Genomic DNA, 16,470 nt, shown 5'->3' on the forward strand with positions numbered 1-16,470 from the left:
AGTGCTGGGAGAGTATTCAAGTGGGAATTAGACAGGGAGTCGGAGAGGAGGACTGGAGACACACATCAGAAGCGATGAAGCAGTAGAGCAGCCAGTGAGACAAGGACCGATACACAGCGGCTAGAAGAGCAGAACTTCAGACGTCTGGTGATTCAGAGCCCACAGTGCATCTGAAGCCACAGCATCAACTACTGCTGGAGGTCGTAGGAGGCTTCCTGCTGCAGAAGATGTTCTCTTTCCTTCCGGGGTGGTGGGAAGCAGGAGAGGATCGTCATCATCATCAATCGTATTTATTGAGCGCTTACTATGTGCAGAGCACTGTACTAAGCGCTTGGGAAGTACAAATTGGCAACATATAGAGACAGTCCCTACCCAACAGTGAGCTCACAGTCTAAAAGGGGGAGACAGAGAACAGAACCAAACATACTAACAGAATAAAATAAATAGGATAGATATGTACAAGTAAAATAAATAAATAAATAGAGTAATAAATATGTATATGCATATATACAGGTGAGAGGATGGGATAATAGTAATAATAATGGAATTTAAGTGCTTACTATGAGCCAAGCACTGTTCTAAGCGATGGGGTAGATACAGGACCATCATATTGGACACAGTCCCTGTCCCAAATGGGACTCAGTGTCTAAGGAAGGGACTCGGTGGTGCGGAAGGGAGCTGGGCCTGATCCCTCACTGGCTGGTGCTTAAAGCTTTTGGGGAAATCGGGCAGGCAGAGAGGCCCTGGGCCACCAAGGAAAGGGGCTGAGGGTAACGCTCGCCAGTGAGCCTGCCAGTATCAGAGGTTTCACTCGGCTGGAGGTGAAGTGTCTGAAGTTTTTATACTCGGCTGGATGGGCGCGGAGCATGCTGGGGACAGGCGGAGCGCTCCTTGACCACAGCAGGAGGATCGAGGGCTCGCTCAGCAGTGGTGCAAGAGAAACTAGAAAAAAAAATATGGTATTAAGTGCTTATTATGTGCCACAGACTGTACTAAGCTCTGCAGCAGATACAAGGTAACCGGTTGGACACAGTCCACATAGGGCTTACCCTCTTAATCCCCGTTTTACAGATGAGGTAACTGAGGCCCAGAGAAGAGAAGTGACTTGCCCAAGGTCACACAGCAGACAGGTGGCGGAGCCAGGATTAGCACCCAGGTCGTCTGACCCCCAGGCAGGTGCACTTGCCATTAGGCCTTGCTTCTTCTCACTAATTCATCGGTTTCAACCTATGGCACACAATGTAGCTGTCACATCTCTCCTCATGCTTTCAAGAAGAATTCATTTTGTAGACATAAGTTGGGATAAACAGTCTATAAAATGTTGCAGAAGGCATCTTGTATTAAAAATCATAAACCCACAGATAAATACTAAACCACACTGTTATCTGTAGTTCCGTGCTCAACTGTGTAAACGTTTTCTGTCATTTTAATTGCCTGGAAAGGTATTTTATACAATGAAATTTTCTGCAAAGGCTATGGCACAGAAAATAGGTGTTAAAGCGCTTCTTATGTAATGAATTCTATTATGGAAACTTTTAAAGCAACTCTGCAGTGTATTTATGTGTAGAAAGTAAGAGTGTTTTTATGGCATTTCCATCCATAATATTATAATCAAAGGAACCAGTGTGGTTGTTTTCCTTCCTGCTCGTTAGAACAGTATTGCAGAAGAGGAATAATTTAAAGTACTCATGATTTTAAGTACATTTTGTGTGCTCAGATTAGGACATTTAAAAAACTGTAAGGTTTTTGCATCGATTGATACACGTTTCCTTTACACCTGATATAATTTTTATGGTGTTCTCTTGTGTCAGGCCAAAATGCTGGGTATTTATCATAAAATATTTGGTTTCAAAGATAACGAGGTTGAGTCTTTCAGCACCTCTCTTCTCTGTCTGCCTCCTCTCTTTCCCCTCAAGTTGAACAAATGCTTGTTCTTATCTTTCCAGTTTTCCTATTTGTGCTTTTAAATCCGTGACCAAGTTGAGAATTCCATAGGAGCAGATGGCAATTTGGTTATTGAAATTTTGAGACTTGCTTACAAAACCATGGTTTTTCATTCATTCATGTGGTGGCCTAACAAAATCCAAATGATCTCTTCCTTCCCAAATTGTCTTTTTTATGTTTTTTTTTCTAGTTTGTTATTGTTCTTTCATCTTTTTGTTTCCCCCCCGCTTAGCAGCAGCAATGCAGCAAGTGTTGGACAACCTCCCTGAGCTGCCCTCATCGACGGGAGCAGAAGAAATAGATCTTATTTTCCTCAAGGGAATTATGGAGAATCCCATTGTAAGATCCCTTGCTAAGGTATTTTGGTTTGTTTATGGAGGGGGGACCTGCAATCTCTGGAAAATGTTTTTTGGTGCTGTATTTGTTGGAATAGTGCTGTTTTAGATTGGTTTAATTGGCAAAACTGATCCACATTACAAAATTTAACTTTAGAAAACATTGTTCGCCTATGCTTCTTATAAGTCTTGTATTACAGAAAGATCGTGCTTCATACTTGAAGAAAATGGTACTGATGGTGAAATTTGAGTGCGTATGTGTCTGAGAAGGCCAATGTGGCACCCACACAGTTCTGGCCACATTGTGCACACTCAAAGTCTGCTCTTTGTTGGACTCTCATGTTCGATGCTTGCAGTGTCTGGAAACTGTTTTAGTTTCACCCTTCTTGTGTTGTCTGCTCAGAAAGAACCGATTGTTCCTTTCTTGATTGCAGTTTGCTGCGGTGGTCTGTCCATGGCCTGTGACCCAGTTTTCAACTAGGATGCAGGGTGTCTGAGAGTTTTGGTTTTTTTTTTACTGAATCCTTAAAACATTTCCTTCTCCCTTGCTTTCTTTATATGTCTTTCTTGCTTTCCCAATACTTATTCTAGTGCTGTGCATATGAGCACTTTTATGCATGCCACTGATTGACAATCAACAAATGGTGTGTTCTTCCACTGCTTAGGGAACTATTCATCTCAATTATTCCATTTTACAAAATATGCTTCCCTTCAGTGAGTATTTTGTAAGGCCTAATAGCCTACCGGAAAATCAATTCCGTGACTATTGCTTTAGATTAAGAATTATTCAAAGAATAATTTATGTAATGAATGCTCTTCTCCCAGACTTTCTTAAGAAAATGGAATTTCTAGAATAATAATAATTGTGGGGTTTCTTAAACACTACATCCTGAGCATTGTATGAAGTTCTGGAGGTAGATACGAGGTAATCAGGTTGGATACAGTCCCTGTACCATCTGGGGCTTAAAATATAAGTAGGAGGGAGAACAGGTATTTAACCCTCATTTTGTAGTTAAGGGAAGTGAGGTGCAGAGAGGTTAGGTGGGAGTTGCCCAAGGTCAATAACAGGCAGGAGGCTGGGATTAGAACCCAGGTCCACTGATTTCCAGGCCCGTGCTCTTTCCACGAGGCCACATTGCTTCTCAAAATGCGGAAGCCTTCCCCTAACCTCCATTGCATCCTGTCTCAGTGTCAGTTGTATCGATCGAATGCTTTAGTTATATTAATGTCTGTGTCCCATCTACACTGGGAGCTCGTTCTGAGTGGGGAATGTGTTTATTGTTGTATTTTATTTTCCCAAGTGTTTAGTGCAGTACTTTGTACATAGTAAGCTCTCAATAAATACAATTGAATGAATGAATGAATTTGTGAGAGTGCAGTAGATTAGTAAACATATACCTGTTCTCAGGAAGCTTAGCAGGAGAAACACAGTCAAAAAATAAATCACAGATAGAAGGAAGAAGTGAAGTATAAAAATATATACATAAGTGCAATGGGAGGTTGTGAGTTCATCCTTAAGTGGTGTGGAAGTGCTGGAAAGGTGAGGTTAGAATCAGATAGGCAAGGCATCCTGGAGGAGATGAGATTCCCGAAAGACTTTGAATATGGGGGACAGCAGTGGTCTGAAAGATACAAAGGGGAGAGAGTGTTTCAAGCAAGAGGGAGGGTATGAGCCAGAAGACGGAGACAGGAGAGAGAAAAATGAGGAACAGTATATAGGTTAGCTTGAGAGGAACAAATGGTGAAAGCTGGGATGTAGTAGGAGAAGAAAAGGGATAATTAGGAAGAAGAGAGCTGATGGGGTGTCTTAAGTCAGTGGTCAGGAATTTCTGCTTCATGTGGAGGGAGTGGATAGCCACTTGAGGTTTTTGAGAAGTAGGGAGATGTGCGCAGAATGACATTTAGCTGGAAGGATGGGATGAATTATGGAAATGTTGTGAAGGAAAAACTGACAGGATTTGTCTCCAGGCTGAATATGTAGACTGAAAGAGAAGAAAGTGTCCAGGATAATGTCAAGGTTGTGGGTTTGAGAAATGGAGGAAATTGTTGTTGTCAGTTGTGCTGGGGAAGTTAGGTGGAGGGAAGATGAGTTCAGTTTTGGACATGTTAAGCATGAGGTGGTGGTGGTGGAACATCCTGGTAGAGATGTCCTGGAATCAGGAAGAAATGTGAGATTGTCAAAGGAGAGTGGTTGGGGCAGGGAAATAGATTCAGGAGTCACCTGCAGAGAGGTGGTAGTTTAAGCTTTGGGCATGGATGAGTGCCCCAAAGGAGTGAGTGTACATTGAAATGAGAAAGGGAGCCAGAACAGAGTTTTGAGGGAGACCCACAGTTATGGAGTAGTAGGTAGAGGATGAGCCAGTGAAAGTGTCTGAGAAGGGTTGACCAAAGAGGTTAGGAGAGGAGTGTGTTCAGACAAAGGGAGTATGACGTAGTGTCGAAGGCAGTGGAGATATTGAGGAGGATTGGGACGCAGTAAAGTCTGTTGGATTTGGCAAGAATGATGTCATTGGTGACTCTGGGGAGAGTGGGCTCAGTAGACTGAAATAAAAAGTGTAGGAGGGCATTAGAGGGATGGAGGTGGAGGCAGCGGCTGTGTCCAGTCCCTTTGAGGAGGTTATCCAGGCCTAGAGGAGGTGATAGATAGATGGATAGTGCAGTGTCTCACCCGTTAACTGTTGCTTTGGTGTCCACAGGGCCAGGTTGGGCTTGCTCACTCTCTCCAACTTCTGGGCAGCGTATTCATCTTGGACTTGCTCTCCTTCATTCCTCTAGTCCAGCCATATGCTCTGAACCCCCAGACCTGTTCTCCCACAGACATTTCAAGGCCTCGAAGACCGCGTGGCCTGTTTTCCATTTTACCTTTTGCTTCAGGCCTGTTCTCCATTTTGCCTCTCCACCATGATCCGACAATCCCTTGGCTGGTCTGGGGCTACATTTGACTGCTGCCCCATGGTGGGACAGAAGGGCCGGTATGGAAGTTGAATATGTGCATGCATGTGCCCAAGCAAGATGCGAAGGTATCCAGCAAGAGTCCAGAGTAGTAGAGAGTATGATTATATATCACTGTCAGTCACAGACCTGGTTAAAAGGAAGCAAGTAAGACTCATTGACAGGCTACTTGAATGCTTGTGGCAAAAACTGCCCAAAACACCACAAGAGGTGGTTTGAACCAGAAAAAATGGCCAGAAGACAACAAAGAATGCTAGCGATAAAAGCCAGAAGGACCGATATATTTTATATATATAGCAAGCCACAAATACATTGACTTGTTCATTAGATGCTCTTGCAGGTGCGTATTTCAAAGAAAGTTAAAGGCAACATCTTCAGTAAATTCAAAATAAGAACCAAAAACCTGTTTGCTGAGCAGAACAATTGCAAGGAATTATTTCTTTACAAAGCAAAGGGCAAAATAATCAGAACTAGGGATAAACTAGGGTTTTATGTGAAGAAGAATGCAGTGACACTGGTAGAGAGTTGTGACATTAATCAGTTAATCAAGGATATTTATTGAGCACTTACTGTATGCAGAGCACGCTTGGGAGAGTACAGAATAATAGTCGGTAGACATGTTCCCTGCCCACAACAAGCTTACAGTCTGGAGGACGAGCTTCATTTTTCTAGAAGTAATAGTATTTGTTGTGAATGTAATGCACAATACATTACATTCCCTTATACATTACATTACATTATATTCCCTTGGAATATACTGGAAAATCACAAGATATGATCCCTGCCAACAGGGAGTGCATTGGATATTGCAGCAGAATGAACGTGGTACAATTGGATAGGCCCAAGGTAAAGGCCAGAAGTACTAGCAGGTTGGATGCCAAGGTGGTCTTTATCTAAGCATCCTGTTGCCACTATTGGAGTCAGACTATTGGGCTGGCTTGGCTCAACACTGACATTCTCTCTCCACTTCCCCTCCACCCCCCTCAACTATTATAAAGGGTTCAGTAAGAAACTGGAAAGATAAGCTTCGAAAGAGACTGTTGGATACTGTGCAGCTACAGGTCAGAAATAATGTCGGGAAAGAGGGTAACCTAAAATGCTTCATTGGCAAAAGGGCAGCAGATCAATGAATCGTATTTATTGAGCACTTACTGTGTGCAGAACACAGTACTAAGCACTTTGGAGAGTCCAGTACAGCATGCCTATGTATCCCCTATCCTAAAAAAAACCCCTCCCATGACCCCTCAGCACCCTCCAATTACTTCCCCATCTCCTTCCTATCATTCCTCACCATACTCCTTGAGTGAGTTATCTGTACTTCAGTGAGTTATCTATACTTTCTATCCTCCAGCTTTCTTCTTAACTCCCTGCAATCTGGCTTCTGCCCCCTTTCCCCCACTGAAACAACCTTCTTTAAGGTCACCATTGACCTCCTCCTTGCCAAGTCCAATGGCCTCTACTCCACCCCAATCCTCTTCAACCTTTTGTTTCCTTCAACACTGTAGATCACCCCTTTTTCCTGGGAACATTATCTCACCTTGGCTTCACCAACACTGTCCTCTTCTGGTTCTCCTTTCAGCTACCTGATCCTTCTCAGTCTCTTTCACAGGCTCCTCCTTTACCTCCCACCATCTCACTGCGATAGACACTCAAGGCTTCGTTCTGGTTCCCCTTCTATTCTCCATCTGCACCCATTCCCTTGCAGAACTCCTTTACTCACACAGCTTCATCCACCATCCCTACAATGAAGATTTCCAAGCCTCCCTCTCCAGCCCTGACCTCTCCTTAAGTCACACATTTCCTCCTGCCTTCAGGTCTTCAGGACTTCTCTCTACTTGGATATACCACTGGCAGCTCAAACTAAACATGTCCAAAGTAGTCCCACCCAAACCCTGTCTTTTCTATCACTACAGACAACACCACTTTCCTCCCTGTCTCACAAACCTGAAATCTTGGTATCATCTTGACTCATCTCTCTCATTCACCCCACACATTCAGTCTGTCACCAACTCCTGTCGGCTCTACCTTCACAACATCTCTAGAATCCACTCTTCTCCATCAAAACTGCTACCATGGTGATCCAAGCACTTATCATTTTTTGCCTTAACTACTGCATCAGCCTCCCCTTTAACCTCCCTGCATCCTGTCTTTCCATTTCCAGTACATACTTCACTCTGCTGCCCAGATAGTTTTTCTGAAAGAACATTCAGTCCCTATCTCCCCACTCCTCAAAAACCTCCAATCCACCTCTGCATCAAGCAGAAGCCCCTTACCATTAGCTTTAAGGCACTCAATCAGCTCTCTCCTATCTAACCTTGCTGATCTCTACTACAACCCACACACTCCTCTCCTCTAACACCAACGTACTCTATGTACTTTGATCTAATCTGTCTTGCCACTGACCCTTTGCCTACTTTTTACCTCAAACCTGGAACTCCCTCCCTGTTCATATCTGATAGTCCATCTTTACAAAACCTCCTAGAATCCCATCCCTCCAGGTGACCTTGATTTTTTTTTTTACCCACCCTACCGCTGCTCAAATGTACGTTTGGCTGTGTACCCCTTAAGCACTTCGATACTCACCCCAGCCCCAGAGTACTTAGCCCCTATCTGTAATCTGTTTACTTTTTGTCTCCCCCGTTAGACTGTTTGCTCTGTTGGTTCATTCATTTATTCAATCCTATTTATTGAGCACTTACTATGTGCAGAGCATTGTACTAAGTGTTTGGGAAGTACAAATTGGCCACATACAGAGACGGTCCCTACCCAACAACGGGCTCACAGTCTAGAAGGGAGAGACAGACAACAAAACAAAACATGTGGACAGGTATCACATCATCAGAATAAATATAAATAAAGCTATATGCACATCATTAACATAATAAATAGAATAGTAAATATGTACAAGTAAAATAAATAGAGTGATAAATCTGTAGAAACATATATACAGGTGCTGTGGGGAGGGGAAGAAGGTAGGGCTGGGGGGATGAGGAGGAGGAGAGGAAAAAGGGGGCTCAGTCTGGGAAGGCCTCCTGGAGGAGGTGAACTCTCAGTAGGGCTTTGAAGGGAGGAAGAGAGCTAGCTTAGCTTGGATGTGTGGAGGGAGGGCATTCCAGGCCAGGGGGAGGACTTGGGCTGGGGGTTGACGGCGGGACAGGCGAGAACAAGATACAGTGAGGAGGTGAGCGACAGAGGAGCGGAGTGTGACGGCTGGGCTGTAGAAGGAGAGAAGGGAGATGAGGTAGGAGGGGTCGAGGTGATGGAGAGCCTTGAAGCCGAGAGTGAGGAGTTTTTGCTTGATTGCGTAGGTTGACTGGTAGCCACTGGAGATTTTTGAGGAGGGGAGAAACATGACCAGAGTGTTTCTGCACAAAGATGATCCAGGCAGCAGCGTGAAGTATAGACTGAAGCGGGGAGAGACAGGAGGATGGGAGATTAGGGAAGAGGCCGATGCAGTAATCCAGTCGGGATAGGATGAGAGATTGAACCAGTAAGGTGGCGGTTTGGATGGAGAGGAAAGGGTGGATCTTGGCGATGTTGCGGAGGTGAGACCAGCAGGTTTTGGTGACGGATTGGATGTAAGGGGTGAATGAGAGAGCAGATTCGAGGATGACACCAGGGTTGCAGGCTTGTGAGACGGGAAGGATGGTAGTGCCGTCTACAGTGACAGGAAAGTCAGGGAGAGGGCAGGGTTTGGGAGGGAAGATAAGGAGTTCAGTCTTGGACATACTGAGTTTTAGATGGCGGGCAGACATCCAGATGGAGATGTCCTGAAGGCAGGAGGGGACACGAGCCTGAAGGGAGGGAGAGAGAGCAGGGGCAGAGATGTAGATTTGGGTGTCATCAGCGTAGAGATGATAGTTGAAGCCATGGGAGCAAATGAGTTCATCAAGGGAGTGAGTGTAGATAGAGAACAGAAGGGGACCGAGAACTGACCCTTGAGAAACCCCTACAGTGAGGGGATGGGAGGGGGAAGAGGAGCCCGCAAAGGAGACTGAGACTGAACGGCTGAAGAGATAAGAGGAGAACCAGGAGAGGACGGAGTCTGTGAAGCCAAGGTTGGATAGTACTGTTGTATAGTAGTTTCCCAAGTGCTTAATACAGTGCTCTGCACACAGTAAGAACTCAAATACCGTTGAGTGATATATTGACAGACATAGCCCCTGCCCACCAGGAGCTTATAGTCTAGAGGTGTTCACAGTCCAGAGCAGATTGAACAATGAACCTGATTGCTTGCTTCTGCTGAGACTAATATACTTCTAGAGTACAAGAAACCAAAAAGACTAATGACTTAAGCGAATGTGGAAAAATTCAGATGATATAGCCCAGTAGCAGATTAATTATGTCTTGATGGAGTTGAAAATATCTTTTCCAGAAATTTGGCTATATGTCAGAGTATCATATGCACTTGCTCTGATCACCAGATGTTCCAATCAAAAGGAAAATTAGTTACTGCCCAAGAATGCTGAATTAAAGAGCTGAGAAGTCAAGAAGTGCCAATTTGGCAAATAAGTGTTTTGGGAGAATTGTGCACACTGAAGATTGAATATGGTTCCAGCAGGGGAATGGACAATGATTAATTGTCTTTTTTATGCAAGTAATCTCATCGGCAAAATAAGGAATGAGTGAAAATATCACCAAGTTAGATATTAGGATCTGGGAGGGATGCTGAATGATGGTGAAAAAAAGTACATATGAAAGCTGAAAGGAGTAAAAGAGAGAGGTTGCTCAGAAAGATGATCTTTAAAATGATTTCTAAAGATGATCAGAAAGGTGTGCAGCCCCAGAAGTGAAGAAAAGTTGAGAAAACCGAGAGATGATAAAGCTGATCCACTGAAAGACAAAAAAGAGGCAGGATGACAACTTTTTGTGAATGGACAAATCAAATGCACCTGGATCTGCAAACGATTGAGAAAATCTAGGTTAAGAGCATTAAAATATAACCATATGTAATTTAGAATGGTGATTTAAGATCTTGATTATACTGCATTATTTTTATGTTATAGTTATGCATTTGAAATTAGCAAAAGTTTATGATGAGCTTTATTCCCTAAGTAGAAATGAATGAGAAAGTTAAGTATTTTGGGGAGAAGCTGTGTATGCTGTTTATAGTGAAATGCTGAATGTGCCCAGGCACTGGCCCAACAGTTTAGCATATACATTGAGCAGAAGCACATTTGGTCTGCAAGGGAAAGAACAAAAACAATAATATTGATGGGAAGATGAAAGGGAAATTTGGAGATTTTCAAAACTACAGTAATTTGTCTTCCAAATGCGCAAAGCTTTCACTGGACTTTCCTAAATCACATAAAAAGATATCCAAATTACATGCCAGCAAAAAAAAAAAGTCAGATTCTATCCAAGATATTAAGCTGTTTTTTTTTCCCTGCTGTAATTATTCTGGACTGAATCAACAGGAGATGACATGCAAAAGTTGGAAAGTGATCCTTCAGATCTTTTGTGCACAGATCATATCTTTTTAGTGTGCAGTCATTTCTGCTATAATATGGTTATTGTGCTTTTGAAAAGCCAAGTGTCATGGGGGCAATTGCATTTAACACGTTCTGCAAGAGTCAGATTGTAGTAAAGTCTTTGTTACTGCTTTTTAATTTGTGGGTGCATTTATGGGTGTATTGAAAAGTAAGAACCACATAATTATGTGTTGCATTATGAAGTTATTCTTAATTTTTCCTATATTAGTTGATGTTATCTCATCCAGCATGGGATCCTAGGTATTTTGTGCTCATTACTTGTGTTCACTGTGGGCAGAGAATGTGTCTACCAACTCTTTTATATTATACTCTCCCAAGCTCTTAGTACAGTGCTCCGCACACAGTAAGCTCACTCTGTCAGTGTCATTGATTGAAATGTTTCTTGGTAATTCTGTTATGTGGTGGAGCCATATCACAATTAGTTTATTACCACTTGCTGATTGTTCTGAAGCAGATATTTTCTTGGTTAATATCCTTAATATCTTAATATCTTCCAGACAGAAAGCTCCTTGTGGGCAGAGAATGTGTCTACCAACTCTGTTTTATTGTCCTCTCCCAAATAGTATGTGATCAGTAAATACCATTGATTGATTGGAACTATTTGGTCTACATCTAGAGAAAAATAGTTAGGGTGAAAATGGCTCCCAATTGCATGCTTTCATTTATTATTATTGATAATGCCAAGCACTGTACTAAGTGCTGGGATAGATGTGAGATAATCAGGTCCCACATGGGCCCACAATTTAAGCGGGAGAACAGGTATTGAATCTCCATTGGGCAGATGAGGGAACTAAGGCAAAGAGAAGTTAAAGTGACTTGCCCAAGGTCACCCAGCAGACAAGTGGCAAAGACCCGAGCTCTTTCCACTGGGCAAAGCTGATATTGATGAGAGGATCATTTTTGGTTTTCTGTGTATATTTGCTTTGTAATATTTTCCTTAAAATCATGTCAGGTGAATTATAGGGCCCAGGATTTTCCTAGGCAGTTTTGTTTGGGGGAAGAGGAGAATGGTATTGTGCTACCATTTCCAAGTGAGCTGCAAAAAGGGGAGAGAGTGGATAGGAGAGGGGAAGGAGAAATTGGTTGCTGCCATGCCATACTGAATCAGTCTATCCATCTAGCTCAGTATTGTATTCAAAAATAAATCAATAATATTTATTGAGCACCCACTATGTGCAGAGCGCTGCCCTTAGCTTTTGAGAGTGCAATAGAATTGGTGTACGTGACCTCTGCCCTCAAAGAACTTACAGTCTAGCACCAAAAGTAGAATCAATGAACGTTTAGTGGAATGGTGTGATGATTCCCCCTTCTTAGCATCCATCCCCGTTGATAGAGATATACCATTTAATATCCACAACAATTTCTTTTTAATAACCTATTGCCCGTGAACCTATTAAATGCTTCCTCAGTCTTTAACAGCCTCAACTTCTCTCTCTCTCTCTCTCTCTCTCTCTCTCTCTCTCTCCCTCTCTCTCTCTCTCTCTCGCTCGCTCTCTCTCCCTCTCTCTCTCCCTCCTCTTCTCCTTCTAAATATTGGTATTTTATATTTATATAACCTCTTGTAATAATGAATCCCATTTATTTTCCACCTGCTGGATGAATTATTAGTAATAATAGTAATAATAACTACTATATGTGTGAGGTACGTATCTGCTGAGCACTATGCTAGGTGCTGGGGTAGATACAGTATGATCAGATCAGACACAATCCGTGCCAGGGGGAGGGAAAACAGGTATATTTCATCCCCTTTTTACAGAGGAAACTGAGGTATGGAGAAGATAAGTGATGGTCTCAGGAGTCAGGATCGGAGTTCTTCTAATCCTGGCTCTACCAGTGCTTGCTGCTTGACCTTGGACAAGTCATTTAATTTTCTGCGTAATTTTCCTCAACTGTAAAATGGGAATGAAATACCTGTTCTTCTCATTTGGACTGTGAACTTGGATCCCTGTTGGACAGGGACTGTGTCCGATCTGCTTATATTTTGCTTAGCCCAGTCCTTACTACAGTGGTTGGCACTTAATTATTATTATTATTATTATTGTAGATATTTTTTGAAAAGAGCTTCCCTCTATTGGTAACTATTCCACAGTTTAACCATATATTATGTAGCTTGGGCTGTGAAATTTTATGCCCTTTTTTTGTGTTTGCGGTGTTTTGTTTTTTTTAATCTGCCCAGGAATATGAGCTGAATCCTTTTCCTTTATAAATTATTCTTGCAAAGTCTGAATCAATTTTTTTATAGCAGGATTAAGTTTAATCTCTGAATCAAACATCAAAGATAATAATGGCTTTTACAATTCTTTATGAAAGATTCAGCCAAGAAGGAAAATTAATCATGGATCTAAATGAATAAAATGGTGTTGCTACTGCTTGCATTACGAATATACATCTGTTTTAGGCTCATGAGAGACTGGAAGATTCTAAATTGGAAGCAGTCAGTGACAACAACCTGGAGCTAGTGAATGAAATTCTAGAAGATATCAGTCCTTTGGCAGATGTGGATGAAAGTGTCGCAGAATTGGTCGGAATTCTCAAAGAGCCTCATTTTCAGGTATCCTTTTTCCACCAGAGTAGTGTCCTTCCATTTTTTTAAAAAAAAATTCAAGTGTTTGTTGAAACCTCAGATAATGTATTCCAAATGAATTGGCTTTTTTAGTGTCGAAGTTTTTATGCCAACTGATGTAAATGAACCACCCTTGAGGATTTTACTTTTGTCTGTGCTCAAAATAATCACCTTTGAGTTGCGGTTAATTCCCAAAGGGAACTTTTACAAAATTAAGAGTAGGTAAAAATAAGAATTACTCTGGGAAAATATTTAGCCCACACACCTTGAGGTTCACTCAGACTGAGTTACTAAGAACTTCACGGGGTCCATGTTCAGTTGCCACATTAAAAAAGGAAACCTTAATAATGCAATTACTTTCAAAAGCACCATGCCACTAAGACTCTAGGTGAGAACTTTGTTCTCCTAAAGTATGTGGGCGTTATGTTTTTGCAGAACCCCTGCACTGAGGAAAAGGAATGTAATACTGTGTGTACCTTGGCTATCAGTTGCGTATGCCCAGATGGCCTCTCTGACATTGCATCATGTTCTGTCTAGACAGATACACATTGAAAGAACGTTCCCAAGTTCTCCAACAAAGTTATATCTAAAAGGTGGAGTGAAAAGATGCTTTGGAGAAAAACAGATGGTCAATTTGATGATGTGGTGGTCTTGTCAACAAGTAATATTAAATTGTCCGGTGGTGTGCTAGACTAATAAACTTTCAGTTGTGAAATGTGAATCCTTTGATTCTTTACAAAGAAACATTAATGGCAGCAATGTTTTTTTCACTCTTGACAGTCCCTCCTAGAGGCCCATGACATTGTGGCATCAAAATGTTATGATTCCCCTCCTTCCAGCCCAGAAATGAATAATTCTTCAGTGAACAACCAGATAGTTCCAGTGGATGCCATTCGCATTCTTGGTATTCACAAAAGAGCGGGAGAGCCATTGGTGAGTAGGTTAATAGAATTTAGTTATATTTATCTTAACTCTGAACTGACAAGAAAATATTTGAGATGCGTTGGGGATCGAATGGTTGGACCCTCCCTATCTTTCTGTTATGTTGGTGTGAAAATAAATTCTTTGCCAAACCTCAGACTCCTTTCCCAAGTTTCCTTTTCCTATGGGAAGTGGGAGGCGTAGTTCAGCCGAAATAGACGCTAATAGAAATGTGCCGAGAGTGGCAGAAATTCGAGAGAGAGATGGGTGGTCTGCTCTGCCCTTGCCATGGTCCACAGCAGGATAAATCTATGCATAGTACTTAAGAGATTTCTGGATGTTTGAAATCAGCATCACGACAGGTCTCTGAAGCTCCTGGTTTCTTACCCCTGTTCCACCTGAAGTTATGTGTCTTGGGGACTGCAGGATGAATTGGCCACTTAGGTGGTTCAGCTGTTACCCCGTATTAAAAGTGTCTGTGTAACTTCTGAGTTTCTCAGATTCCTCTCTGTATAACAGGGATAATAGTACCTGTCTCGGCCCTTCCAACGCTGCTTTAAGACTAAAATGAGATTTGATGTCAAAGTGTTGTTATTATTAGTAACACTAATAATAATAATAATTGTATTGTAAAGCACTTACTGTTTTCCAAGCACTGTACTAAGGGCTAGATACAATATAACAGATCAGTCACAGTCCCGGTCCCGTGTGAAGCTCACAGTCTACAGGCAGGGGTGGAGGGAGGAGACAGGTATTTAATTATTTTACAGTTGGGGAGAATGAGGCACGAGAAGCCAAGTGACTTGCCCAAAGGCACACAGCAGGCAAGTGGTGGAGTTGGAAGGTCTTTCCACTAGGCCATGCTGCTTCCCCAATTATTCAAATTATTATTCAATCGATGGTGGCATCCCAGCCCGGATTTACAAATATAAATTGCATACATATGTGTCTGCTGGTTGCACTTATATCTTTTTGTTGTGGAAAGATTTTTGGCTTTTGTGTTATTTGGGTAAATCCTGTCCCACTTACCCCCATTAAGCTGGAAACATTTTAGGGGAGAAACCAAATCTTGTTTTGTATTTTGTTTTCCTCAAACAGCATAGTCCCTTGCTTTGCAGCAAGTGGATATTCAGTAAAAATGATTTAAAAGATGCCCCAACTCCCTGGCTCCTTGCCTCCTTCTCTTCCCAGAGTCCTCCCGTCCCAGCGGTTCCTGTGCCCGTAATTCTGTCGCGTTGTGTGTAGGCTTACTATTGCCAGCACCTGCTAAGAATTTTCCCCAAGTCGGTATTTTTTGTTGTTTTCTTTTCCAGTAAGCTCAGCTTCCTTAGCCATCATTTGTTCCCAGATAGAAGATACCAAAATTAATCAAGAAAGTGTTTCTCTCCTCCCACCCTGTGTCTTAGGTATAGCCCCCAAGGTGTGGGGAAACAGTCAGGGCTCTGCTCTAATCTGGGTTTAGGGGAGGATAAATCTGCTCAGAAGGATTTTCTGCAGGGGCTAGAGTAGGTTGCTGCTGCTTCATATTTTTGTCTACCGTAAGATGTTGCTTCTTTATAGAAAAGTCCTGTGTGGTTTTGAATCAGCCTTGTAGAGCCAAGCCCAAAATGGCTTCATGAGTTGATGACCTTAGAAGCAGCGTGGACTAGTGGAAAGAACACAGTCCTAGGAAATCAGAGGACCTGGGTTCTAATCCTGACTCTGCCACTTGTCTGATGTGGGACCCTCGGACAAATCACTTAACTTAGGGTCCTCATCTACAAAACGGGGTTTCAATTCCAGTTATCTCTCTTACTTGCCCCGTGAGACCCACTTGGGACCCGATTATCGTCTATCTACATTGACACATTGTAAGCGCTTACAAATACGACAATTACCATTCTCGCCATCATCATTATTATTATCGGTGTCTCCCAGACTAGTTCCTATTTACCAAGAGAAAGAAAGGGCCTGAAATGGAGCTTTAAAATATATTCAGGTTGGAAAGCCCTTCTCTTTGAATGATCTTTCTCTCCTGCTGAGCTGAACTCCTTCCTTGGTGACAGTGGCACAATTGCAAGCTTTTGTCAGAAGTGGGGGACTGGTTCTGGACACTCCCCATTCTGCAGTAGAGAGGAGAGTAGACCAAAAGTAGGATGGAGAACAGCAGATGAAAGGGACTGAAGTTACTTTATAATATCAGATCTACTGCTGGCAAGGTTTAAACAATTTGCCATCGTAAATTAGACGTGAAATTTCCAGTGCCTTTTGGGCTTGGGTTAAG

At 42.4% G+C, this 16,470-nt stretch overlaps 1 protein-coding gene across 5 annotated transcripts in view; it reads left to right on the forward strand.

The window, feature by feature from the left end:
• The window catches only part of MPP6 (membrane palmitoylated protein 6), a 160,683-nt gene that overhangs the window by 126,774 nt on the left and 17,439 nt on the right, over positions 1-16,470 (forward strand). For 3 of the 5 annotated variants that reach the window (XM_038760374.1, XM_038760389.1, XM_038760407.1), the window contains exons 2-4: positions 2,177-2,301; positions 13,122-13,274; positions 14,067-14,219. In XM_038760374.1, the coding sequence (XP_038616302.1) occupies positions 2,185-2,301; positions 13,122-13,274; positions 14,067-14,219 (423 nt within the window). In that variant the 5' untranslated portion in view covers positions 2,177-2,184. The remainder of the gene's footprint in view (positions 1-2,176; positions 2,302-13,121; positions 13,275-14,066; positions 14,220-16,470) is intronic. The other 2 variants (XM_038760381.1, XM_038760398.1) reach the window with 2 other exon arrangements.

This window comes from Tachyglossus aculeatus, chromosome 2 (genome assembly GCF_015852505.1).
Source record: "Tachyglossus aculeatus isolate mTacAcu1 chromosome 2, mTacAcu1.pri, whole genome shotgun sequence".
Taxonomy (NCBI): Eukaryota; Metazoa; Chordata; class Mammalia; order Monotremata; family Tachyglossidae; genus Tachyglossus; species Tachyglossus aculeatus.